Here is a 25,315-nt window from a genome sequence, read left to right on the forward strand (position 1 = left end):
AGCACCCAAAAAGACAACAGAGATGGAGCCCATCTGATACGGAAAGGGAGGGAGCAGGTGCAGCAACTCTAGAGCCCTTATTCCTACCTCATATGGAATGGATCTCCTGAAAGGGTGGTATCTGTGGGATGCCCTCTCCTGGAGCGATGAATTTGGGGATACAGTATAGGCAAACTAGCAAGCACTGAACTAGTTAGTGCATGAAGGGGTAAAAGATCACAGAGTTGTATTGCTAGATAGACTCAGCTAGGTTACGCCCCCTCTCAGGGAGGAAGTGAAGCTTACTTCTTTTCTCTTTGACTGTCTCTTGCTCTCCATCCTGTAATCCACCAAGCAGGACATGTGTAAGCTTTCTCCCAAGCTTACAGCATGTGTTTGGAACTATATTCTGTACTTTCTACCCCACAGTATTTTGCTTGTGTTATGCTGGCTGCTCCATGGAACAATGCGTGACTGAGACCTTGAATCTGTAAGTAAAGCCTTTTGAACTTACTTAACAGTGTGCAATCTTCTCATTGTAAGAGGGGTAAAAAGAGGTCAACTGCTGTGTGCAGCTGAATGGGATAAGACGGATCTAACAACCTATAGTCCTAGTGCTTCGCTGTGCTGCATATTTTTGTGCATTTAATACTCTGTCTGGAACTGTCTGTGTGCAAGTCCTTCAATTTGAATCCAGGCACCCAGTTGTTTCCCTTTGTTTTTCACCCACACATGTGGGTCCACAGGATTCATATATTTAATTCCCCACAGTTTTGGTACTGCCTAACTCTGTGGCAAATATAGAGAGGAAGATAGGAAGATATATTTCTGATGCATACTTCATATGAAGCAAACATTTTCAAAACACACAGGTCCATCTTGTTAAGTGTAGAGTGGGGTATATGGCTAATGTATAATTTATGACAACTGTGGTGTGAAATGTGTAAAGCTACAGATTTTAAGTTGTGGAACTCAGTATTCTTATTCTTCTTGCACTGTTGTGCCTAGGAATAAAAACTATGAGGCATCAGCTGCATGTCAGCAGAAGGCAGCTCATAAAATGCCAGCCCTTGAAAAGAAAACCTTTTGCTTAGAAAATTCTAACACAAGGAAGGGGGTTGAAGGAGAAAAGCTGAGAATTTGTTAATCTGAAAAAGTTATGAAACTGCTAAAAAGCTCCTTCAGAAAACGCACCATAAATATCATCATACAATTAAAAAAGGTTTAAGGTGATCCATAAAGTTGAGTGAATTGATGTCTCTCATATGCAGTATTTTAACTTAGGCTTCAAGAGAGAAACCATAAACAAAAAGCTATAAAGGCATCAGAAGAAATGGGTTCTTGCAAGCTCAGATTCTTGGGAAGAAGCTTATGTTAGAGCCAGAATAGTACAGTAGATTTTGTACTGACGTGTGGGTATGCGGGTTGAAAATACTTGTCCCTTGTATGTGGAAAATGCAAGTGCCACCAGCACAGGACTTTGGGCACCGCTCAACAAAATGCACAGGAGGGCTAAAAAAAGGTGATGTGATACACACTACCATTTAAGCAAGACCATTAATTCCAGAGTCTTACATTGCCTATCTGTATCACTGCACAGGAGTTTGGTCCTTTGCCAGGGACTGCTTCTGCATATTTCTCTACAAAAAGCGGTTGTTTAAATGAGCATAGGTCGTTCACAGCAGACTGCAAGCACAGGGATTTTGTGCTCAAGTTTGCCTAACATGCTTCCATTCCATGGTCTTCTACTTATTCTTTGGACATCTCAGATCGGGCTGCAGTCTAATACCAACTTCCCTGAGGATAAGCCCCATTGAAAGCAATGGGAAGATATTGCTGGCACCCCACAGCTGCCCCTCCTCTTGACATGTAGGACCTCCCTAACTATCTACATCAGCCTTTGCTAACCTGGTGCTGTCCAGATGTTTTGGACAGCAACTCCTATCAGCCCAAGCAAGCACAGTGCTGGCTGGGGCTGATGGGAGTTGTACTCTAAAATGTCTGGAGTGCACCAAGTTGGAAAAGGCTGCTCTGCATTTTTGTTAGAAGCAGCTGTGTGTGGAGATGAAGGAGACCCACTTTGGATCAGGACTGTGTATTGGGGGAAAGTTTGTTAAGGATGCTGAAAGGCATTAAGGCAACCCTGTATCGGGAATTTTTTAATGTCTAATGTTTTAATGTCTAATGTTTTACCATTTTTTATGTGCTGTAAGCCACCCAGAGTGGTGGGATATAAATGATAACGTTGTTGTTGTTATGAGACCCATAGTAAACCACAGTCCCCTCGATTCTATGGGGGAGGCCGTTACTGTTAAAGTGGCATAAGGTTGCATTAAATGTATGGTTGTTGATGTGAGTCTAGACCAGTGCATGGCTTCCCCCAAATATTCCTGGGAACAATAATTTGTTAATGGTGCTGGGAACTGTAGTTCAGCGAGAAGTAAATTCTAGCTCCAGGATTGTTTGGGGAAATCCATGTGCATTAAATGCATGGTATAGGTGTGATCGGGACATGGGTGGCGCTGTGGGTTAAACCACAGAGCCGAGGACTTGCCGATTGGAAGGTTGGAGGTTCGAATCCCCATGACGGGGTGAGCTGCCGTTGCTCGGTCCCACCTAGCAGTTCGAAAGCACGTCAAAGTGCAAGTAGATAAATAGGTACCGCTCCGGCGGGAAGGTAAACGGTGTTTCCGTGCGCTGCTCTGGTTCGCCAGAAGTGGCTTAGTCATGCTGGCCACATGACCCGGAAGCTGTACACTGGCTCCCTCAGCCAATAAAGCGAGATGAGTGCCACAACCCCAGAGTCGGCCACGACTGGACCTAATGGTCCCTTTACCTTTAGAGGTGTGATCACAGACACTGATATTATATGGTCACTGTTGTTCCTGACTTTAAAAAAGAAATGTTTCACATAACAGTTAGTGAAATGTGAATGAGTGGCTCAAGAAATGCATCTTCTCTATTGAAATTACCATCTTGTGCATGCTTACTTAAGAGCATGTCCCACTGAGCTCTGTGAAGCTGACTTCTGATTTGAAGTGCATGAGATTTATCTGATAGGGTTTTTTTTCTTCCTGTGCAGTGCAAAGTGTTTGTACTTTGACAGAACTGCTGAGACTTCCCTACTGCAGAAGTTAGATTTTTCAAGGCATGCTTTCAAAAGAGAGGGAGAGAGAGGGAGAGAGAGAGAGAGAAGAATGGGAAAGATTGCTTAAAATGGGCACAATCCTATTAAACAAGTGAAATCTTAATTTGTATTTGTATGAAATCAAATGGAGTGAATTATTTGGAGATGATTATAATTGTCATTGTCATCAACATAATCATCATCATTATTTTTTTGTAAGTCTAAGTGGCTGATGCAAGATGAATTATTTTAAAATATATATTCCCCCCACATGCCATTGTGATTCTCTCTTGTGGCAATGTGCTTGAAGCTGGTACTTGCTTTCTTCAGCCCCTGAACTTTTCACAATGTAGCTGTCATCTTTTAACAAGCATTTAAAAGGAAAGAGTCTAAGAATGGAAACTATGGTGTTGTTTGTAATTTTTAAAATATTTCCCCATTTTTTTAAAAAAATACACTTCATAGCTTCAATTCTGCACAGTTGGGAAACAACAATGTAGAAGTAGGACCTGCAACAAAATGTTTAAGTATCATAGAATCACAGAATTGTAGAAATGGAGGGAACCACAAAGGTCTTCTAGTCCACCCCCCTGCAATGCAGGGATCTTTTTGTCCAAATGTGGGGCTCAAGCCTACAACCCTGAGATTGAGAGTCTCATGATTTGTTGTCTGGGGTTCCAGTCAGCCATGCCCCTTTTAAGGATACTCCATTTCATTCCTTCTCCTTGCACCCAACAGGCAGTTCGGATTCTGTGGCCTCTGGGCATGCTCAGTCCCCAATGGTCTGCTTTTGTTTCCCACATACAAGGGCTTCCGAGAAAACACATCATAGGAATGCTTGCAATAGGAACATAGATGATACGATTGCTGCTGCTATTAGTAATTGTTAGTTGTTCGTTCTTGTGCATTGTGTTGAATGGCACAGCATTGCCATTTGAATGGCAATGCCCAGTGCTTCTTTTCTGGGGGGACACAGGGGTACCTGTTCCCCAAAACATTCTGTGAATCTTTGTACTTTTGTCCATTTACTGTATTTATGTTCCCCGATTTGAACTATAAAATGGTGATTTTCTTGAATCAAAATGAGAGTACTCCTAAACTTTTTTTTTTAGAAAAAAAGCACTGGCAATGCCCACCATCTTTTATGGGGGGGGGGCGTGGCGGTGAAGACTCCTCAGCCCCTAGGAGTTGGCTTCCATGGTCATGGCTTACCCCAAAGAATCCTGGGAAATGTAGTTTGTTAAGGATGCTGAGAAGAAGACCCTCAATTCTCTCCCCCTCCAAATGTTATGGGAGAGGGAGAAAGTGTCTCTATCCATTTTTTGCACACCATGCATAATTTTATAAACATCTATCATGTCACTTGCCTTTTCTCTAAGTGGTCTAAACCACTGAGCCTCTTGGGCTTGCCAATCAGAAGGTCAGCGATTCGAATCCCCACGACAGGGTGAGCTCCCATTGCTCTGTCCCAGCTCCTGCCAACCTAGCAGTTCAAAAGCACACCAGTGCAAGTAGATAAATAGGCACCGCTGTGGCAGGAAGGTAAATAGTGTTTCCGTGCGCTTCGGTTTCTGTCACAGTGTTCTGTTGTGCCAGAAGCAGTTTAGTCATGCTGGCCACAGGACCCGGAAAGCTGTCTGTGGACAAATGTCGGCTCCCTCGGCCTGAAAAGCAAGATGAGTGCCGCAACCCCATAGTCGCCTTTGACTGGACTTAACCGTCCAGGGGACCATTTTATCTCTAAGCTAAAAAGTCCCAAATGCTGCAAACTTTCTTCATAGGGGACTTGCTCCATCCCCTTGACATTTCGATTGCCCTTTCCCCCTGAAACTTTTTCGACTATATAATATCCTTTATGAGTTCAGGCTACTTTGGAGTAAATGAAAACAGAATGTGGCAAAGAATACCCCTTTTCTATATGTAACAAGAGTGGTTATAGTAGGTGCAGAAGCGTTCAGGTACCATCAGGAACTGATCGCAGAACACCGCTGAAATAATACTTTCCCGGTCTGTCTACAAAGATTATAGCAGAAGGAATCTCTGGACTCCCACATATTGTTGGACTTCAACTCCCATCCACTGCACTCAGCATAACCAATGGCCAGGGGTGATGGGACTTGTAGTCCAATGACCAGAGTGTCGTTTCCCATCCTCTTTGCGTGTTTGCCTTACCACTATGGAGAGGAAAGCAAGCAAGGCGTTTTCTTGCCGCTAGGTGGCAGTGCTTTCGGGTCAGGGGCTGCACGAAATCTAATGGCAGATACTGTACAGACAACACAAATTGGGGATTGTATTATGTTTTGCAAGGGGAGAGAGAGGGAAAAATAGGATGAAAAATGTCTTAGAGAATACCTAACAGTTTTCTGATCGGAAACATTTGCCTCCAGAAATAGAGATATGCACCATTCTTCTTTCTTTCTTCTTCTTGGATGATCACTCACAGCCGAGTAAGATTGTCTTCCATAAACACGGTTTTAACAATGAGTCCGTAAGTGACTGTGGAGGCCAATCCTGGATCCACACGTCCTTCCACAGTGGGGACATTGGTTTCCAGGCGGGAGTTGATCACGGTGTGGATTTGCCAAGCGTGCCTTCCTCTTAGCACATGGGATCAGGTGTTAAACAGGGTTGTGTTATTGCCCCAACTCTAGTCATTATTATGCACCATATATTTAAAACGCCCTCTAATAATCCTGGAAACTGTAGTTTGTTAAGAGTGCTGGAAACTGTAGTTCTGTAAGAAGTACAATTCACAGTATTCTTTGTGGGGAGGGGTGGGGGGTATATTAAATGTATGAGGTGTATGCAGTCTCAGCTTCATGTATGGGGATATCATGAAATGATGAAAACTTGTTGCTCCTTACACCCTTTTAAAAAATGACACCCATCCATAAATCTGACATTTACAGAAAAGTTATCAGGATATGTTATATATTATGTTTTTTGCTTTGCTTTTCATATGAGATGGTGGTGATGATACACCAAGAACTGCCTTTCCCCACATGAACCAACCCAAACCCTACCCTCATCAGCTGTGTCCCTTATCGTGTGCCCAAATGGAAAATATTACAGGACTCGATGACCCTTGGGGTCCCTTCCAGATCTACAGTTTCTGATTCTATAAACTTTTGCTCTGGAGCAATAATGTTTGGAACATTGCTGTTCTGGAAAAAGTTACACTCCATCTTTGAACATTGCAAGGCACAATACACTGTGTACTTTTTAGGCTGGATACTTGCGGGATTTTAACCTTGAGTTCAATGGAACACCAACAGCAGCAACTTCACACTGGCTCCTTGTGAGATGTGGAACTCTTGAGTTAACTTTATTGGTTTTGGGGTTTTGCCACAGAATAAGATATATGATTTGTGCTGTTCTTTATCCCCATGGTTCCTTAGCATTTTTGCTTTTCTCTGTCTTTGTAATGCTGTTTATTTTTTTAAAGAGATAAAAAAGAAAAAGAAAAAGAGCATACCAGTGCAAAATATATTTTAAAATCTGATTGCACCCAAGTCAACTAGGACAGAGAAGCACGGCTGCACTCGCCTTTGACAATCTAAAACCCTTCCTTGTTCAGTTCCCCACACCCTCTATCAGTAATTGGCACACAGAATTACTTTGGGGAGCAGAGAACAGAAGCAACGAAAAGCCCTGAAAGCCCTGAATCATGTCCCAACCTCAACATTGCATCCTCTGCTGCCAGTGGCGTAGCGTGGGGGGTGCCAGGGGTGCCGACCGCACCGGGCGCAACATCTGGGGGGGGGCGCGAGTCCAGAGGGAAGGGACAAGTTCCTTCCTCCGCCGGGCTCCCCGCCGCCACCGCCAGCCTTGCGCCCTAGCGCGCGCGCCCCCCGCCGTCGCTGTGGCTGCGCTCCGCTCACTGCTCGCAGGAGGAGCAGCCGCTGCAGCAGCGCCGACGCCGCCACCGATGCCTGGCCGGGCACGGGCAGCCTCTGCACCCTGCCGCCGCCGCCATCCCCTCGGCCCAGCCACAGGCGGCGGCTGCTTCTGCCTCCATCCTCCTCCGGGCAAGCAGCGTTGTTTGCGCGGCAGCGCCAGCGGCAACTCACAGGTTAGGGGGGCGCAAATTACTTGCCTTGCCCCGGGTTAGGGGGCGCAAATTACTTGCGTTGCCCCGGGAGCTGACAACTCACGCTACGCCGCTGTCTGCTGCATTACTTATTGATGGCATTTTTAGCACACTTTTCCTGCAAGGAACCCATGGCAAGGCACATTGCCCTGTTCCTCCACCCAGCCCTGTGTACAGCTTGCCTGAGGCCCAGGATGGGAGTCTTGTTAGAATAAAGTAGTAAACTCTTATAAAAAAAGCAGCCAGCCCCTGGAGGCCCCCCACCCCATCTCAGCCATCTTAGCTCTCTGAGGCCCGGGGCAAGTGTACCTGGCTGCCCCCCTCCATGCTCACAACCACTCTGTTCAGAAGGTTAGGCTGCGACAGTGGCTGGACCTACATCTGGAGTTGTTGCAGCAAGAAATGGGAACCATCTTTTCTGTATGTGGCAGGCTGCTGTTACTGAGGCCTGGAACATCTTCTCAAGGTCTGGACCAGCCACCCCAGCTGGTGACTGGCCCTCCAGGACAGGATGTGCTCTAAAAGCCTTGTTCTTTGGGCTGGACCTTTGCCTGAGCAACAGTGGATCTTCTTGGCTGTGGTGTGCCCCTCAGCTCTGATGCACCTCTGACAAGCTGCTTAGTTTCAGCCCTAACACCATAAGTGGTTTCAAACAGCGTGCTTCCACTAGCACAAGGGCTTTGAGTTGTGCCACAGAACTCCCTTTTCCTTATTCTCTGCCCCCCTCCCAACCCTTTGGAGCAGATCTGGGGAAGATGCAGTGGATGGGGAGCAGGAGTGAAAGCATCTGCCAAGAACATTTTCATTAATCAAGAACGCAAGTCGGAGGTTCGAAAACGATCAGATACTGTCATAATTCTGTCCATAAATTATGCTGACTGGTGATCTGGTGCCATCACTCCCATGACCTGCTGGGCAGCTTCTGGAAAACCAAAGTCTTTGGGCTCCAGGGGAGTATGGTTGCAAAGCTGAAACTTAAAGGCATTGACAGGACACCACCAGGATTGGAGCCTGTGGCTTAATTTGACTCAACACGGGAAAGCTCACCTGGCCAGGACAAGGAAAGATTGATAGCTCTTGATTCTGTGGATGGGGGTGGTGGTGCATGGCCGCTCTTAGTTGGTGGAGCAATATGTCTGGTCAATTCCGATAATGCCAACTAGTTATGCCATTCCTGAGCAGTTGGAGCCCAACTTCTTAGGAGCATAAGTGGCCACTCAAGAATGAGTGATCACAGGTGCAATAACAGATAGATGGCCACCTGTCACAGATGCTTTCATTTAGGTCCCTGCATTGCAGGAGGTTGGACTAAATGACCCCCCAGGTTCCCTTCTAAGTGTATGGTTCTATGATTCTGTGATTTTATGTTTCTGTTGCACAGACAGAAATCCTAGCACTAGCAAAAACACTTTGTTGATGCCATGAGCAACAGTGATGTAGTGGGGCAGGATTATGGAAAAGGATTGTAGCATTGCCACTTTGTCTATGGCAGGAGTGATGCTGTCATCTACTGGAGGTTTTTTTGCCAATATTTTGATCTTGAAGGACGGCATACGGTAGGTTTGCTCAGCAGGCTAGACTCAGACAGTGACTGGCCCAAAGTCAGATAGTGGCATGCCAGGGATGTGAACGTAGGTCTCTACAGCCAAAGTCTGCTAGGCTAAGTAATGATGATGATTATAAAATGTATTACTACTACTGCTACTACTACTACTACTACAATTTATACCACTCTTTATCAAAAGACCTCAGGGCAGTGCACAACATTAAAAACACTGCTTGCCAAATTGTAATTTTATTACGGTTGTGTGATCCTAATAGACTGGCCACTATGCTACGTTTGTGTATTTGAGAGAGAGAGAGAGAGAGAGAAATTTGCAATAGATTTTAACTGTTTTTGTATATGTAACTGCTTTGTATATGTTACTATATTGTAAATCACCTCAGGATGCCTCATGGAAAGTGATTAGTAATACAGTGATACCTTGGGCTAAGAACATAATTCATTCCGGATGTCCGTTCTTAAACTGAACTGTTCTTAACCTGAAGCACCACTTTAGCTAATGTGGCCTCTCACTGCTGCCACGCGATTTCTGTTCTCATCCTGCAGCAAAGTTCTTAAGCTGAGGTACTATTTCTGGGTTAGCAGAGTCTGTAACCTGAAGCGTCTGTAACCCGAGGTACCACTGTACATTATTATTATTATTATACATCCTACCTTTCAGATCCTAATCGAACACTCTAGTTACTACAGGGTCAACACAATGACTGCATTTTTGGATTCCCCTTGGGTGTGTGACTAGGGACTCTGCTTGGGGGCATGGCTAGGTGTGTATAAGGGGAAGCTGTCATACTGAGCGCCTGCACTTCAGACTTTTGAACGACATCGCTGGTGAATAAGGATTCAAATCCAGCTCACCCCAGTCGTAGTTCAACACTCTAACCACCATAGCACACTATCTCTTGTGACAGTGGATGTCAGCATGTAGCTTTTAGCTCTGAGAAGTGCACCCCAGGAACTTTTGCAACACTGCGGTGAATGTTGGTGCTCAAAATGTCATGTGTTGGTTGCCTCTATACACTTGCATGGAATGCAAATCCAACCCCCCCCCACCTTAGCATTCTCCCCACCCCTCCCTTAACATCAACAGAGCTGTCAATCACAAAAGAGCATACCTAATACTTAATAAGGAATGCCACATCTTAGAGACATTAGAAACAGATGTCACTGCATTACTTCACTGCTGATGTATGTAATAGAAATGACACTCTAATTAATTTAATGCAGTATAAAAGGACTGATTATTTATCATGGCTGACAATAAAATTAAGAAAACATTCAATTACAATCAAGAGTAATTCATTATTTATTGATTTTGCATTATGCACATATTAATACAATGCATTTAATTACACAGGAGACGGTATCATTTCTCTATTGACAATCAACCCTTTGAGTCAATTTCATTCCCCCCCCCCCAATTTCATTTCAATATAGAGTTTTAGGATATACTTCTAGCAGTACCAACCTGTGGAATACCAACCTGGTGCCCTCCATATGTTTTAGACTACAACTCCCATCATCCCCAGCCAGCAGATAGGTTGGTGAGGCCAACCGTAAGTATCCCTATGTGTGGACAGTTAAGTATGTATGCTTGTGTGCGCACATCTCAATGTAGTAGCCTCAGATCTGCATCTTAGCATTGCTAGAGACTGCTGCACATTCTGAATCTATCACTGTATGGTGCTCATCAGACATAGGGATGGGTTGATCTGTCAGTTTTATTTTTGCTTAGTTTCTCATCTTTCCACTCTTTGGTTCAGTTTCCCACATTTCTCAGTGAGTTTGTATTTTAAGAAAAAGGGTCTCACAAAAATTCTTCAGTATTTTAATGTGCATTTTGTGTGTGTGTTTGCAAACAAATTTGCTGAATATGTATTTTTTTTTTTTTTGGTATTGCTGGCTGCATACACACTAACAGCTTAAAATGCAGTGAGGTTTCAATTTGCACATTGCTGTACACACCAGGGGGTGGGGGCTGGGATGTCTTCATCCAATGAACACTACCTGTATCCACACACCTTCAGTGCCCAGAACTCCTTTTAATGAAGCTGTCATCTGCACATGTGCAATGGCTGTCTCAGAGGTACACACATCAGCCTTACTGGGAACTGAACGTGGCTTATGTCTTTAAACTGGATGGAAGCCAATTTGAGGGAAAATTAGGCAAAACAACTGTATTGCACAAGAAACTACAGAATATTTATGGATTTTGACTAACATCACATGTATACAATGATGTGTGCTTTTTAATGCACACTTTCTCATAATGTATGCATTTTTGTACATTGGGGTGGGGTTGGAGGACTGTGTTGCAAAATTTGGAGAAGTGTGGATTTTGAAAGACAGCTGTGTTTTGGTTCATCTATTGTTTCAGTATGAACAACCTAGAGAGGAATTGAACCAAATTTCTCCCCTGCCCTTAGTCTGTTGGGGTAGATTCTGGAGACATGGTCATAGGTAGAGGTCAGACACCATATCAGGTGAACAGAGCTTAAGGGCCATGTTCTGGCTAGTTTTGTTCGAAGCAGCCTACAAGGGGTTTGTTCTTAAAAGCAGCACATAAATTCTTTAAATTAGTAACTCTGGAGATTCCTACTGCACATACATGCATGCTATCAATATTTGCCAACCTGATGCCCTCCAGATGGGTTGAGGAGAGTGCTTTTACTAGGGACAACTACTTTGGGACATTTCATGGTAAAAAGGCAGCAGTTGGAAGGTACGAGTACAGTGGTACCTCAGGTTACAGATGCTGCAGGTTACAGACTCCGCTAACCCAGAAATAGTACCTCGGGTTAAGAACTTTGCTCAGGATGAGAACAGAAATTGTGCGGCCGTGGCGCGGCAGCAGTGGAAGGCCCCATTAGCTAAGGTGGTACCTCAGGTTAAGAACAGTTTCAGGTTAAGAACTGACCTCCAGAATTAAGTTCTTAACCAGAGGTACCACTGTATTGGGGTCTGAAGGGACCCAGAAGTTTGCAGTCTCACAAATCCCTCCCCAACCCAACTATTCTGTCTGCTATAAAACAAAATCCCAATTACTTGCTCTTTTTGTAGCATGGATGCTGTCAATCCATTTTTTAAATTATTTGTACTGAAAAGTGCTCCGATATTCCCCCCGATTGCCAATATCAAGCGGAGAGGTTAAAAGTTAGTTTTTGAAAGCTCAAATGGGGAGATAGATTAGATTAAGAACTATCAATTGTGATGTGAGGCTCCTGGGCCTCCATTTTGGTGGGAGCCTAAATAAGCTGCCAGACCCAGGAGGCTGCTGTTGAAAAGGGTGCCTTCAGTTCACAGCAGGAGTGGCCAGACTTCAGAACTGCTGAATCTCAATCTCTCTCTCTCTCTCTCTCTCTCTCTCTCTCTCTCTCTGTGTGTGTGTGTATGAACCTCCAGACCTACCATGCAAAAACTCCCATATTTAATCACTGGCATTTGTAGGTAGAAAGACCCATCTGAAACCCTAAGAGCTACTGTGAATCAGTGTGGACTAAAGGTGTGGTGGGAGCTTGCATGCCTAATTAAGCCTGGTAAGCCACTGGGAGAACAGGATGCTGCACTAGATGGGCTACTGGTCTGAACTTGTTGCCCCCCAAGATGCTGTTAGATTCCACCTCTCTTTAGGCCCAGCCAGCATGACCAATGGTCAGGGATGATGGGAGCTGTAGTCCAACAACATCAGGAGAACCACAAGTTCCCCTTCCCCTGAATTCTAGATTGTGATAGGTAGGTCTGGGTACAGGTTTGAGGAGCCCCTGAACAATGTGCCCCCTTCTCCATCAGTGAGCGCTGACAGACTTACCTGGTGGCAATGGGGCAGCAGTATTTTTAACCAACATTTTCACTTCTCTCAAGAGTCCAAAGTGATGCATAATCTGGGGAAATTAAGGTGGCACCAGGAACCAGGGGTCCAATCCTTTTTATTGTGCATTCATGATGATTTGTGCCCATGATCATGACTGCAACTGGAGCGGTTGTACATGATCCTGCTTTCAACACTGTTCATGCTTTCAGGGCAGGAACATTTCAGGGTTCAGGGCAGACCTATAGCTTCATTTCCAACTGGTGCATTTCTGCTGAAATCCTGTAACTTTTCATACGGCAGATGTTCCAGGTGTATGTCCTTCTTTTGCTGGTGCAAGAGTGTCCTTCCAGGTGACAATAATGCAATAACATTGGGGAAGCATCGCAGGACAACTAACAAAGCAGAATGAGGTGTGGATGGTCCAGTATAAACCCACCAGAAATGCACTCTTATTGTGTCCTTGTAAAGGACAGCAAACCATGATCTCTGATCGCTTGGCTCATCCTTACTTGTGAACACAGTCAATACACGAAAGATTCAGAGTATTTTTAAAGCTGCCAATATATTAAAACTGGGTCATATGTTGGAGCATCTTTGTTTTACCCTGAGAAATTATGGGAAATAATCCTGCGGACTAATGTAGTCAGCTCTTCCATGCTCAGGTGAGCTGGGCCATCGCCTGGTATTAATTCAGAAACCTTGAGCCTTTCCTTAGAGTAAGTGCAGTTCCCTTCTCCATGGATAGTCGCTTCTCAAGGGTACCGTTTTTTACTACAGCCTTTATGATTTTATATTGCTGCATGCCACTCTAACATGCAGGGTGGGAGGGAGTTGGGGGGGTGATGCGCAAGACTTCATCTGGCCTTGCAAAAACTCAGCCTTATTTAGAAATATATTTAGCCTATGGAAGGCATTACAGTCCAAAGCTGGGGAGGGGGGTAAATCCCAGAGAGTGGAATTTGATAGTCTCATTAATCTGCAAGCAAAAATTCCTTGAAAGGGAGGAAAGGAAGGAAAACAACAACAATGCAAAACCTATAAATCAGATTTATATTTCCTGCTCAAAGACCTTTGCATGTTTTTGTTTTTGTTGTTTGCAGCTGAAGATACAAACCTTAAAAGTGGATGGAACATAAGAAGAGGGACAAAATCCTTTGGCTGGCCAGGAATTCTTCGGAATGTTTGAACTCACTATCTCTCAGCTTTTGTTCTCTCTCTCTCTCTCTCTCTCTCTCGGGAAATGGGGGTGTCACAATGACCTCCCTTGGTGGGTTATTGTGAAGATGAATGATAGAATGGCTGCAATGTAGCTTTGGAATCCTAAACCCAGGGGTACATTGCACTAAAGGTGGGAGGTCTAGTAGGTGCAAGGGCAGAGTTATCTTAAAAGGGGCTAGGGAGGAACAGGAGTAGCAGGATCTGACAGTTTCAGTTTTATCCATTTCTCATTTTAAATTCTGTTCTCCACATTTCTGCAGCAATTACTATTACTATATTATTAAAACCCTTATGAAAAATCATTAGCATTTTTTGTGCTGATTCCTCCCTAAAAACACATTTTTGTATGCTGTTCTCCCTAATGTACACTTTTTGCGAGCAATTTCCCAAAACATAATGCATTTGGGGTGTTATTTTCACTAATATCTTCATTTTTATGCACACTTTTCCCAAATATGTGCATTTTGGGAAAACGTTGGTTGATTGGAAATCTGCATTGCTACATTTATATAAGTTTGGATTTTGTTTCACATACTGTTTTGGAAACTGTGAATTTGAAAGATTTTCTTGTAAATGAGTACTGTATCAAATTTCTGCCCCATTCCTTCCTCCATAGAGTGGTAAATTCACCAGTGCACCCGCACTCCTGCTGTTTCCTGAACTACAACTCCCATCTGCTTCACGCAGTTAACACAGCAAATGCTATACAGGAATAATGGGAGTTGTAGTTCAGCAACATCTGGAGGGCCAAAGATTCCCTTCATCTGAGCTAAACAAAGAGTTCTAGTGAACTAAAAAATATTGCTAATGATTTGGCAATATTTCGGTTGGTCTTAATAAATGTAGTTTGATAGTGTGGATTTGGGATTAACATAATGAAGAAAAAAAAGGCCAACCTATTTACTTACAGCACAATCTTGCTCATGTTTACTCAAATGCAAGTCCTGGTTCCAGGGTATGGTTTGAGGCTACTACCTTAATAAAGCCAAGTAAGTCTGGGTCTGGTCAGGATGGGAGACCACTAGTGAACCACATCTTCTGGATGGTTCAGTTGGCTAGGGCATCGTGCGGATAACGCCCAGGCTGCAGGTTTGATCCCTATATGGAACAACTGCATATTCATGCATTGCGGGGGTGGGGGGGTGGACTAGATGATTAGGGTCCCTTCTAACTCTATGATTCTATGTATGTATTTAGGCTTGGATGGTAGGTAATAAATAATAAATAAATGTAAGAAATATATAAGTATACATATTGTGTTCGAGGGTGCTTTGTCCCCGGTAAACGTGGCACAGGATTTCAGAATTGTAGCAGTTGTGCGCTGAGTGAGTATTCAGAAAGTTAACTCCTAGGTTAAGCGTGCACGAGGCGGCAGCTCTCCGTATCTCGCATCTCTCAGTCGGATGCCCGCTGAGCGAGATCCTCGGCGGAGGGTCGCCCTCGCAGGATCAGGCTGCAGCTCTTGCGCACTTGGCTCAGAAATCCAGTTGAAAATTCAAGCGCTCTCGCGGCTTTATTTCCCAGTCACCTGTGCCTCTGGTCGGGGGCGCGCGCAAACTTCCCCGCCACCACACCTCAAGTTTTAACTTTCTTTCCTCCCCCCTCCCCGCCCCATCTCTCGCCGCGGTTTTCTCTTTCTCTAAGTCATAAAAGGTTTACCCTCGCCCCACCTCACTCCCGCAGCTAGAACGCTCAGCCCTTTTCCAAAAAACGCAACCTCGGGTCGCAAACTCTCTTCCACTTTCCCTTTCCCTCCTCCCCCAGCTGGGTGGGAACGGTACCCTCCTCTTGATGCGTCCCGGCGCTCCATTCACAGGTACCCAACGCTCGGGGGCAAGGGAGAGAGGGCCCCGCCCCGCCCCGCCTCGCCTCCCTCTCCATCCTTAGCCAGTGGCTGGCGGCCAGGCTGAGACCCCGACGCGTCGCATTGGCCGCCGGCCGCTGCCGCTCCGCGCTCCTCCTCCGCCCCTTCGCTGGGAAGTGGGAGGCGACTCCGCGAGCGGCTGGGTCGTGGGAGTGCGCGCGGGGTGTTTTTTCCCTCCCCTCTCCCCCACTTCTTTCCCTTTCTCTCCTCTCTCGCTCCGCGTCTCCGTCTCCTCCGTTTCTTCGAGTGTTGCAAACAGTTTCGGGTGGAAAAGTGGAGCCGGCAAGGTTGGATGCTGTAGCTGCCGCCGCCGCTGCCGCCGCCGCCGATGATCCAGGCGCCCGGGGCGGAGTAGAAAGCATGGCCGTGTCTTCTCCCCCGATTATCCCGGCAACTTCGAGCGGCGGCGGCGGCAGCGGGGGCAGCGGCGGCACCGGCAGCGCCAGCACCGCCGCTAGCGCTGGGGGCTTGTTCCGGGCGGACGCGCTCTATCCCTCCAGCCCGTCGGAGTCCCCGCGCCTGACGAGCAGCCTCATCCACAGCTTCATCGCCAGCACCGCCAACGCCGCCACTGGCGTGCCGGGCAGCGGAGCTGGAGCAGCAGGAGGAGGAGGTGGCGGCGGCGGCGGGAACGAGTGCAAGATGGTCGACCTGCACGGGGTGAAGGTGGCTTCATTCCTGGTGGACGGGCAGGAGCTGATTTGCCTGCCGCAGGTCTTCGACCTCTTCCTCAAGCACCTGGTCGGAGGGCTGCACACCGTCTACACCAAACTCAAGAGGCTGGACATCGCGCCCGTGGTGTGCACCGTGGAGCAAGTGCGTATCCTGCGCGGACTGGGCGCCATCCAGCCCGGCGTCAACCGCTGCAAACTCATCACGCGGAAAGACTTCGAAACTTTGTACAACGACTGCACCAATGCCAGGTGAGAGAGAGAGAAAGAGCGCGTGCGTGCGTGCGTGGGTTTGTGCCTGTGAGGGGTGTATTTTTGGGGGGAGGGCGACATAGGATATGGCGGTTCAGGCCTCCCCCTCCACCGGGGTCCCGACCGTAGTGAGGAGCAGAGAGGTCCGAGTCCCTCCGGCCGCGGCTCCCTTCCTTGCAAAAACCGGGTCCGTTTGAGGGAAGCGCCCCTTTCCGTGTATGAGTAGGACATCAAAAGTATCCCAAGTGCTTAGCTCGTTGTCTTCCTGAAACTGGATGGATGTTGCGTGCTGCTTTTTCTTTTTAAAATCACCCGCTTTTTTATTTGGGAACAAATCCCATTAGGTTTCTGTGATGCTTCCTTTAAAAAGTAGGGTACGCTGCTCCCCCCCCCCCTTTGCATCAGATCACAGTTCTGTATAAATCCGACATCCATCTAATTGCAAAGTCCTAGGGCAGGTCAAGAGAATTGTGTTTTGAAGATCCCACGTGTGCGCAAAAAAGTTTTAAGCCTTGTCCAATTTGCTTGAAACAGGAAAATGAGGGAGTAAGGAACCACTGATGTGAGAGATGCAAACAGGTCTTGTGAAGTGCAACTTGCTTGGTTTTGATTAAGAAAGAAAAAAGTTTATTTGGAAGGGAATGAGGGAGTTATTTTAAGACGCTTTGGAAGGGACTTGCCTGAGGAGTTGCAATTAAAATCAGTGGGCCGGGGGGTGGAGGGTGGGTTGGAACCTTAAGCGAACTTCTGAAAGTTTAACCACATTGTAAGTGATAGGAGTTGGTAGGGAAGCATGTGCTCCTCATCACTGATGATTTGGGGTAGATTTGAGCAGACCTACTTGGACATTAGGCTCACAGAAATCCTAAGTGGGGCTTGTTTGCGTGAAAGCGAACAAGCTGCAGCTGTAGGCAAACTTACTTAGGAGTAAATTAGGCTGTAGCTGTAGGCAATCTTAGTCAGGAGTAGTGCTTATCAAAATTGGTCAGATTTGACCCAGTACATCTAATACTTAGTAGGTGTTCAGACAAATGCATTTATCATGCGTGCCCCGTGCTGGGTGCTGTTAACTTACCTGCAACTGAGTGGGAAACACTGGGATGTATGGCCAATTCACACGTTATGTTGGACACTGGTTCTGTGGGTAGTATCCTAGTACCTGTATATAAATGATGGGTTTTATATTTGCCTGGTGATCAATATTACGCACTTTGCTAGGAAAATTCTCCAAGGGTAGAAAAATTTTCCGAGAGGAAATACTTAGCATCAGCAATATAGTTCTTTGAACATCACTGGGTTCACTTCGAGGAATATCTTGTTGATTTCAGCAACCTTTACTTCCAACTGCGGGCATTTAAAGAGTGGTTGTTTAAAACTTAGCTTCCTTGAAAGTAAGCTATTTTGATTGGGACAAGCAGATTTTGTTTCCCCAAGCAAATAGGGTTAGGAGTAGGGGATCTAGGATGCGCTTACCAGGAAGTAAGTTCAAACGAAAGGAATGCAACTTTTATATCTCTAAAAAGTGGTAAAGTTTTCAACATTGAGGGCCAGCCTCTTGCTTTTGATAATGAAACCCTATTTGTGTCTACCCAGAAGTAGCTCCCATTCAGCTCAATGGGACTTGCATTCAGATAGAGTGTGCATAAGATCACAGCCTAACAGTGCAGTCAGGCGTGAATCCCATTGAATTCAATAGGCCTTGTTCCCAGGTAAGTGGTTATCTGATTGCAGCCCTTACGATGCAATAATTAGCACGTTATATTAGGAACATGTGTATTTAGGGTTTCAGCTTAAACGAACCAGCAGGTGAGCATACCTGCAGCTGAGTTTTAGGAAAAGTAGCTGCAGGAGCTGTGAGATGCTTCCTGGCTTCATTTTGTTTTTCCTGACAAGTTTTTGTCAGTGGGGAGGGTCCCCCTCCCTATCTCCTTCTTTATCCTGTTCATCATTTCAGGATAAATTCAACATGGATTGTTCTTTTTCCTTCTGCCACATTTTTCTTAGTTTTGTATAGTGTGTGGTTTGAACGCCTGCCCTGCCAGGTAGCATTATTGGGGTATAAGCAACTAAAAGCCCTGGGGGCACCTTGGTGTCTGCTGTCATGTACCCTTGGTGCAGTAGGTGAAATGGTCTGGCAGGCTAGGGAGTCTCTCTTTGTATTCATCCCCCATACCAAAAAATTGCACCAATTTCTCTGTGTTGTAAGATTCCAAACATGGCACAAAGTTGGTCAGTCAAGAATCTGAAATTTGCGGGTGCTTCTTCCCTGTCAGTGAAAGTCTTATTGGACCAGCTCTGCCTGGTGTAGACCCCCATATGGTCTCTTCAAATCACTGACCCTAAATCTCATTGACCCTAAATCTTCTGTCCTCATTAGGTTGCTCTTTGCCCAAAGGAGATTGTGGCTGAATTACATTATGCAAAGAAGTGTGTCCAAACTTTTCCTAATAGTAATAGAATATACGGGGTTGAGATGTTCATGTATCTGGTATCCTTGTCCAGAGAATAACAAGGTTCACAGTTGTGGAGAATGTTAAAAGGAGAGAAGTGCGTTTTTCAAATGTGTAGTAATAAATTTCTTTCTTTTTCTTTTGCAATTGTTTGGCAATCATTTTTGCAATAGTTTTAACGGGCATGAAAGGATATACGGTACTTCTTTGCATCAAAACAGCACACACATACTTCATCTTCCTCTGAAGATGAAGAAAGTTCCCTGTTAGATATTATTTTCTGTGAAACTTTACCTGTTAGGATCTTGCTAGAGGTTGTGAACATAACTTGTGATGCTGAAGCAGTTCATTAGTGCAGCAAATGAAGTGGGGGGGAAATTCACAAGAGAGCACTGTGAGATAGGAACCTAAGAACTGAAGGAGAGTTTATAGACTAACTGTTGCTTAGCATAATTCTAGAGCAGTATCATGAGCTAGTTAGCCCAGTGAGTTAGGAGGGTCTGTTCTGTCGTCTCCTTTGGAACTGTTTAAAAGCAGCTCAGGTCTAGGAAACTGAAGAAGCTTCTTCAAATTTTAGGGTGCTTAATTCCATTATTAATTGATAAAGAAATGCATGCAATGTAAGCAAGAATCTTCAGGACTCTATGATGAAAATAAATAAATAAAAGCTTGCATTGGATCCTAAAACCTGAAACTATTAAATAATTTTTATTAGATTCCTCCCCACTCCCATCTTCTTCTGTAGGGAAGGACCTGCATTAAAAACCTATTATAACATTTGCACATGAGCAAATAAAGCATGTGTTAGTTGAAAAAACCACATGGCAGTTTGATTAGGTCTATTGTGACTCATTGTGAGGTAAATGTTTTGCAACTTTTTTGTCCGCAATAGGAGCCTGGTGGTTGGTTACATGTTACTATAGGAAAGTGCTGATCTTGCGTACAAAAGTGGGACTTGGATAAAACACGTTCTGCACTTGCTGGGGAAGTGTCCTACTCCTTTAGAACCTGATAATTTCTACAAGACTAGGCTCTTGATCATCACATGTTGATTGTTGGTTTGGCAACAGGTAAAATTCTAGAGCTGCTCAGAGCCCTTAACTCTTGCTCACAGTAATTTAGGTGCGTATGTGACGGAACAGATGCAAAGTCTGAGGTTCAAACAAATGGAGAACATTGCATATAAAATGTCTAGCTTTTATTTAGCAGGTGAAATCTACTTACACACTAAGTAACTCAAAATCATGATCTGATCTACTCACCCAAAGGTGGTGCTCCCATGCCAAATACAAACTGCTTGGTGACTCTCAAATCAATTTGTGATATGGCGGGCGGGCGGGCAGGGGGTCTGTTTCAAGAATAAAGAGTTTAAAATTTCACAGGTTGGCTCAAATTCCTGGGTAGTTCTTTAGATTGAGGGATGCAGACTTCAGGCTTGCAGGACTTTCTTGGTGTTTTACTAGAATTCTGAAATCTCCCAACTGTAGTCAAGTGCAGCATACAAGCACTTTGAAATAAAACAATTCTGAGCCCAGGGTTTTCTTTTAAGTACGGAATTCAAGGGAGCTTTTGGTTCACTCTGAGTTACTCCTACCTTCCTTCCTTCATTTCACAGTACTTTTTTGGGAGGGGGGAGAAGGGGAAAAAGTTTTTTTGTTGCTGTCCTTGCTAAACAATTAAGAGACAGGAATCTTTGCAGGTCCAATATAAATTAGAAGATCTACCAGTAGATTTACTGTCCTGCCTGCTTAAGAGCCGGTTCCTGGTTCTTAATTTTGTGTCCGGCACCATGCTAGTTGACCACTGCCCTTCGTTAACAGGGCAGCACATTTTGCTGACAACATAACTGCAAAAAATCCAGTGGGAATTGCAAAGTTCTTAACAAATGTCTTTTGACATTCTTGGGTCCAGTTGGCACTGAGTGGGAGATGGGCTCTTTCAGCCATTGACAAAAGCTGCTGGAGGGGAGTTATGAAATCGGGTGTAATAATTGATAAATCTGATGGGGCAGCCTGAAAGCAAGAGGCTTGGAAGCATGGAGAAACATAAAATGTGAATATGGGAGAGCTATTTGCGCAGCAGATAGGGAATACAGAGATAGGGAAAAACAGTTGCTGCCTCCCAAAGTGAAACAGGAAAAACTCAAAACTATTATGTGTGTTTTGCCAGTTAGATTTTTTCAAGTCTGCTCCTACAGCTAACTCAGTGGCCCTTGTAGCTATTATTTCTAATTGTTTCTGCTTAATTTCAACTCTCTGATCAAGTTGTTCTGATAGCAATTATCAATCTTGCTGGAAATGAATTACTGCATTTTTATATTAATCATCCTGTGAGATACTTGTTTTCAGTTTTGACTCAGCCACCAGATGAAATGAATCCATCCATCAAAACAAATCTACTTCAGATTTTGATTGCAGATCTGTGTTGTTACATGTGTGGATCATATGTACTAGAATTTTCTCTTATGTCAACATTTCTGAGTTAGATCCACACATATAAGATGAATCCAACAGTTTCCTCTTGCAGGGTCACCTACACTAATTCAGTGCCTGCACCTGGAAGGTGAAATTGTCAAGATGATATTACTGAGCAGGTGGGATAATTTTTTCCTGTATGCATTCTTCAAAAATATTGCTCAGTCATTGCACAAGTCAAGTTATGGGCTGTTTTGCTCACCAGTCACCACCACAACAAAAAAGTTACAGCCACTTCAGATTGCCCTGATATAATGTCAGCTTCAGTGGGGGTTTGAAAAGCTGTTTTGAAGTTTCACATCCTTTTCGTGCAGCAGGATGAAATATTAAACAGGAGTACCTTAAGCTAAGCCAAGGGAGAAATGTTTCCTTATGTGTCTCTTTGATTTTTAAAGTGGAACTCAGCTACTGAATTTGTGACAAACTATAGCAAGCATCTCATGCTCTCAGATCTCGAGTGTTCCATGGAAGTCCTGTTGAAAACATACACTGCTATAATTTAACGTTGGGGAAAGGCCGCAGCTCAGTGCTAGAGCATCTGCTTTGCAGAAGGTTCCAGGTCCTACACCCAGTGTCTCCAGGTAAGAGACTCTTGCCTGCTGGGATCTGGTGCCAGTCTGTGTTGGAAGTATTGAGCTAGATGGATCAGTGGTCTGACTCAGAATAAGGTGCTGCTTATGTGTTAGGATTTCAGACAATGATAATCTGCTTATGTACCCATATATTTGTGTGAGCACATGCAGCTTTTGGAGATGGCAGGAATATAATTTTGTGCATGTATTTCTAGAGTTGTCTCAAATCCCACCAATCAGCATGTTGTTTATTATTCTCACCTCTTATCACCAATGGCAAGGTGGGTAAGGTCATGTGTTCGGCTGAAATATATTGTACGTGCTTAATTAGAAGTCAGCCCCATTGAGTTCTGAATAGATACGTATAGGATCACACTGCAAGAAGTTTCTTACTTGCAGTCTGAATTTTAGAATCAGTGTTAGAAGAAACTTTTCTTACATAAGCAAAGAAGGGTGATTGGTAGAATAGAGACTGTAAATTAGCTAACAAGTTTTACAAAGAACGTTGTAAATATTAAACCTTTCGCTCTTTCCCCTCCTAATAACGGGGAAGCATTGTTAAAAACAAACACCAAGAAACTCCCCTGAATATGGCCTGTACACACTTTATTCTATCTGTTCCTAGTTGTAGGGTCTGTTAAAAGGAGTCCAGTAAAGTTGCTGGGGGTTTTTTATGAGAAAAACAATGTCAGAGTTATAATTCCAGGACTTATCCAGTGGCGTAGCGTTGGGGGTGCTGGGGGGGGGGCGGCCGCACTGGGCGCAACATCTGGGGGTTAGGGTTAGGGGGCGCAAATCCACGGGTTTAGAATCTAACACTGATTCTAAAATTACTTGCCTTGCCCCGGGTGCTGACAACCCACGCTACGCCACTGTATGCGCCACTCTATAGATTTCAATGCACACATTGTTTGTCAATGCTCACTTAAATAAATTGCATGCTTCTCCCTACATAAATTGTCAGCAGGGATTTAAACTTGCCCCAAGCTGTATGTGGAAAGTGTTAATTTTGCTGGTTTGGGCACGGATGTGAATTTGGGGGTGGCAGTCTTGGGGTCATGTAATGCAGTGGCTAAGAAGTGAGCCTTCAGTTCAATTCTTTAACCTGCCGCAAATTAGCCTTGTGGCTTTAGGAAACCACTGTTCTCCACCTCTTACCATTTGTAAGATGGGAATATTATAACTGAAAGGCCTTACAGTGGTGGTCAAATTATGAGAAGGAAAGCTGATGCTTAATACATCCCGGGAAACTTCCCTGTACTAGCCAAATTATTCTCCCTCCGTAGCATTTGAAATACAGTAGCAAAAAGGGCCAGTATAAAAGACAACACGATCAGTTTTGTTCTGCCTTTCCCCCAAAATTTGAGCACTATATTACACGTATATTGGAATCAATGTGTGTGAAACATCTTGAACACTGAATATACACTATAGAAATGCTTTGCATAGTTAGTAGCATTATTTTACCAGCATATGTATAAGCTTATTCACCAATTCTCACTGAAATTAATGAGATTTACTTCCTAGTAAATATGTTTAGGATTGCAGCCTACGTGTCTAGAGACATGGAGAAAGAGCCCCCCCCCCAATTCTCTTATGAGAAATTATCAATACTTTATAAAACTGTTTCTCTCTCTCTCTCTCTCTCTCTCTCTATATATATATATATATATATATCTCCAGAGATTTAATGTGCTTCAGTGTGTGCATTTCAGAACAGTTTTGGCATTTGTTTGCCTTCAGCACACTGAATATCTTACTGGCTCATTGATAAAGAAATCTAATTTGAAGGAACAGTGATTTAAAACAAATCTTGTAATTTCTGAGAGCTCTAGATTTCTCCAGCTGCAGATGAAATGCTTTCCCCCTGAAAGGGAAATGTTCGTACATTTCCATTAGATATTTGAGTTTTTATGGAAGCAATTTCTTCACAAACTCTCCCTACCACCTCCTCTCTCTAACCCCTCCCCAAAATACGGCATTCTGTGCTCCTGGAGCCAAAGCAAAATAATTAGGCATTAATGATGTTCTCGCCACATATTCAAAAGGTCTTTGGAAGCGTTTTCCCCTCTCCCCGCATCTCTTTTTCTCCTTTTCACCATCTCAACCTGCAGAAGAACTCTTCAGCGTCACTTCAAATCCGACAATTCTGAAAAGATGTAGGGATCAGAACGCGCACACTTTTAAAACTCATTGGCTCTGGCAAGGGAAATTGAGCATTTGCACCCAATAAGCCTGATTGTGGAACTGAATGCAAATTGTGTTTTGATTTATCTCTTTTTCGCTCCCCCCCCCTCCATTTGAATTGATCTTGCATTAATTTTGCCAAGCAGCTCTGTGAGGCTGCAGATGTTGCCCTGTGTTTAATAAATCAACGAGACGGATCTGAATGAATCACTTCAGATGGATTCTCTGCTCGGTTTGATGTCTAGATGTTATTCTTAGCTTGTTATCGTGACAGATGCATTAATGTTCCCATACACTGCCAGCAATGTCAAAGAGATTGAAGCTTTTAAAGTGGCGGTAACCTCTCTCCCCCTCCCTCCCTCTCTCCAGGTTTTCTAATGGGGAAAAAAACTCAAAATCTTTCCTCCAGAAATCCCCAAAACAGTATTTTTAGGAAGAGGACGAAACCATAAGTAAAGCCACAAACTTAACTGTGGCTTAAGATGATTCTGGAGGGTGGGTGAAGAAGGGGAATTAACCTCTTGATTAGCCAGCAAGTCAGGGTTAAATTTGTAAGAATTTATTTCTGAATGATTAATTATTGCACAATGGCAGAAATCAATATATGTATCTAAATATAGCACAAGGTCTTTTAATAGCGTAACCATTTTCTCAACATTAATATTTCATTGCAAAAGGAAAAGGAGGAGGAAAAAAAAAAGGATGACCAGGATAAGTAATATAAGATTAAGTATGTTGAAAATGAAAATGTTGAAAACAGAACTAAATTGATTGCTTTTTGTTGCCGTGGCTGAGGGTGGGCTTTTCTCGTTTTGGAGGTGGGGGTTAATTCAGTTGGACTTGACATTTCTTAGGTTGCTACTCTTGAATCCATCAATTTTACACTAATTTAAAACGGTCTCACACATGCACCAATACCTTGGTTGGAAATGAATGAACATTTGTTGACTGGCTGGCACATTCTGGTAACTTTTCGTACAGAAGTAGCACTTCGGATCACAGATCATAAAGTTGCGTAAAGTACCCTGACGGCTGCTGCTTTTTTAACAGAGCATGCTA

The 25,315-nt window shown here is 44.3% G+C and overlaps 1 protein-coding gene across 8 annotated transcripts in view; it reads left to right on the top strand.

The window, feature by feature from the left end:
- Positions 1–311: 311 nt before the first annotated feature.
- The window catches only part of DACH2 (dachshund family transcription factor 2), a 340,390-nt gene continuing 315,386 nt past the window's right edge, over positions 312–25,315 (top strand). The window contains exon 1 of one of the 8 annotated variants that reach the window (XM_081180171.1): positions 312–469. In XM_081180171.1, the coding sequence (XP_081036297.1) occupies positions 438–469 (32 nt within the window). In that variant the 5' untranslated portion in view covers positions 312–437. Of the gene's footprint in view, positions 470–15,699; positions 16,574–25,315 lie in introns of those variants that run through there. The other 7 variants (XM_081180162.1, XM_081180164.1, XM_081180166.1 and 4 more) reach the window with 7 other exon arrangements.

This window comes from Podarcis bocagei (assembly GCF_964188305.1).
Source record: "Podarcis bocagei genome assembly, chromosome: Z".
NCBI classification, from domain to species: Eukaryota; Metazoa; Chordata; class Lepidosauria; order Squamata; family Lacertidae; genus Podarcis; species Podarcis bocagei.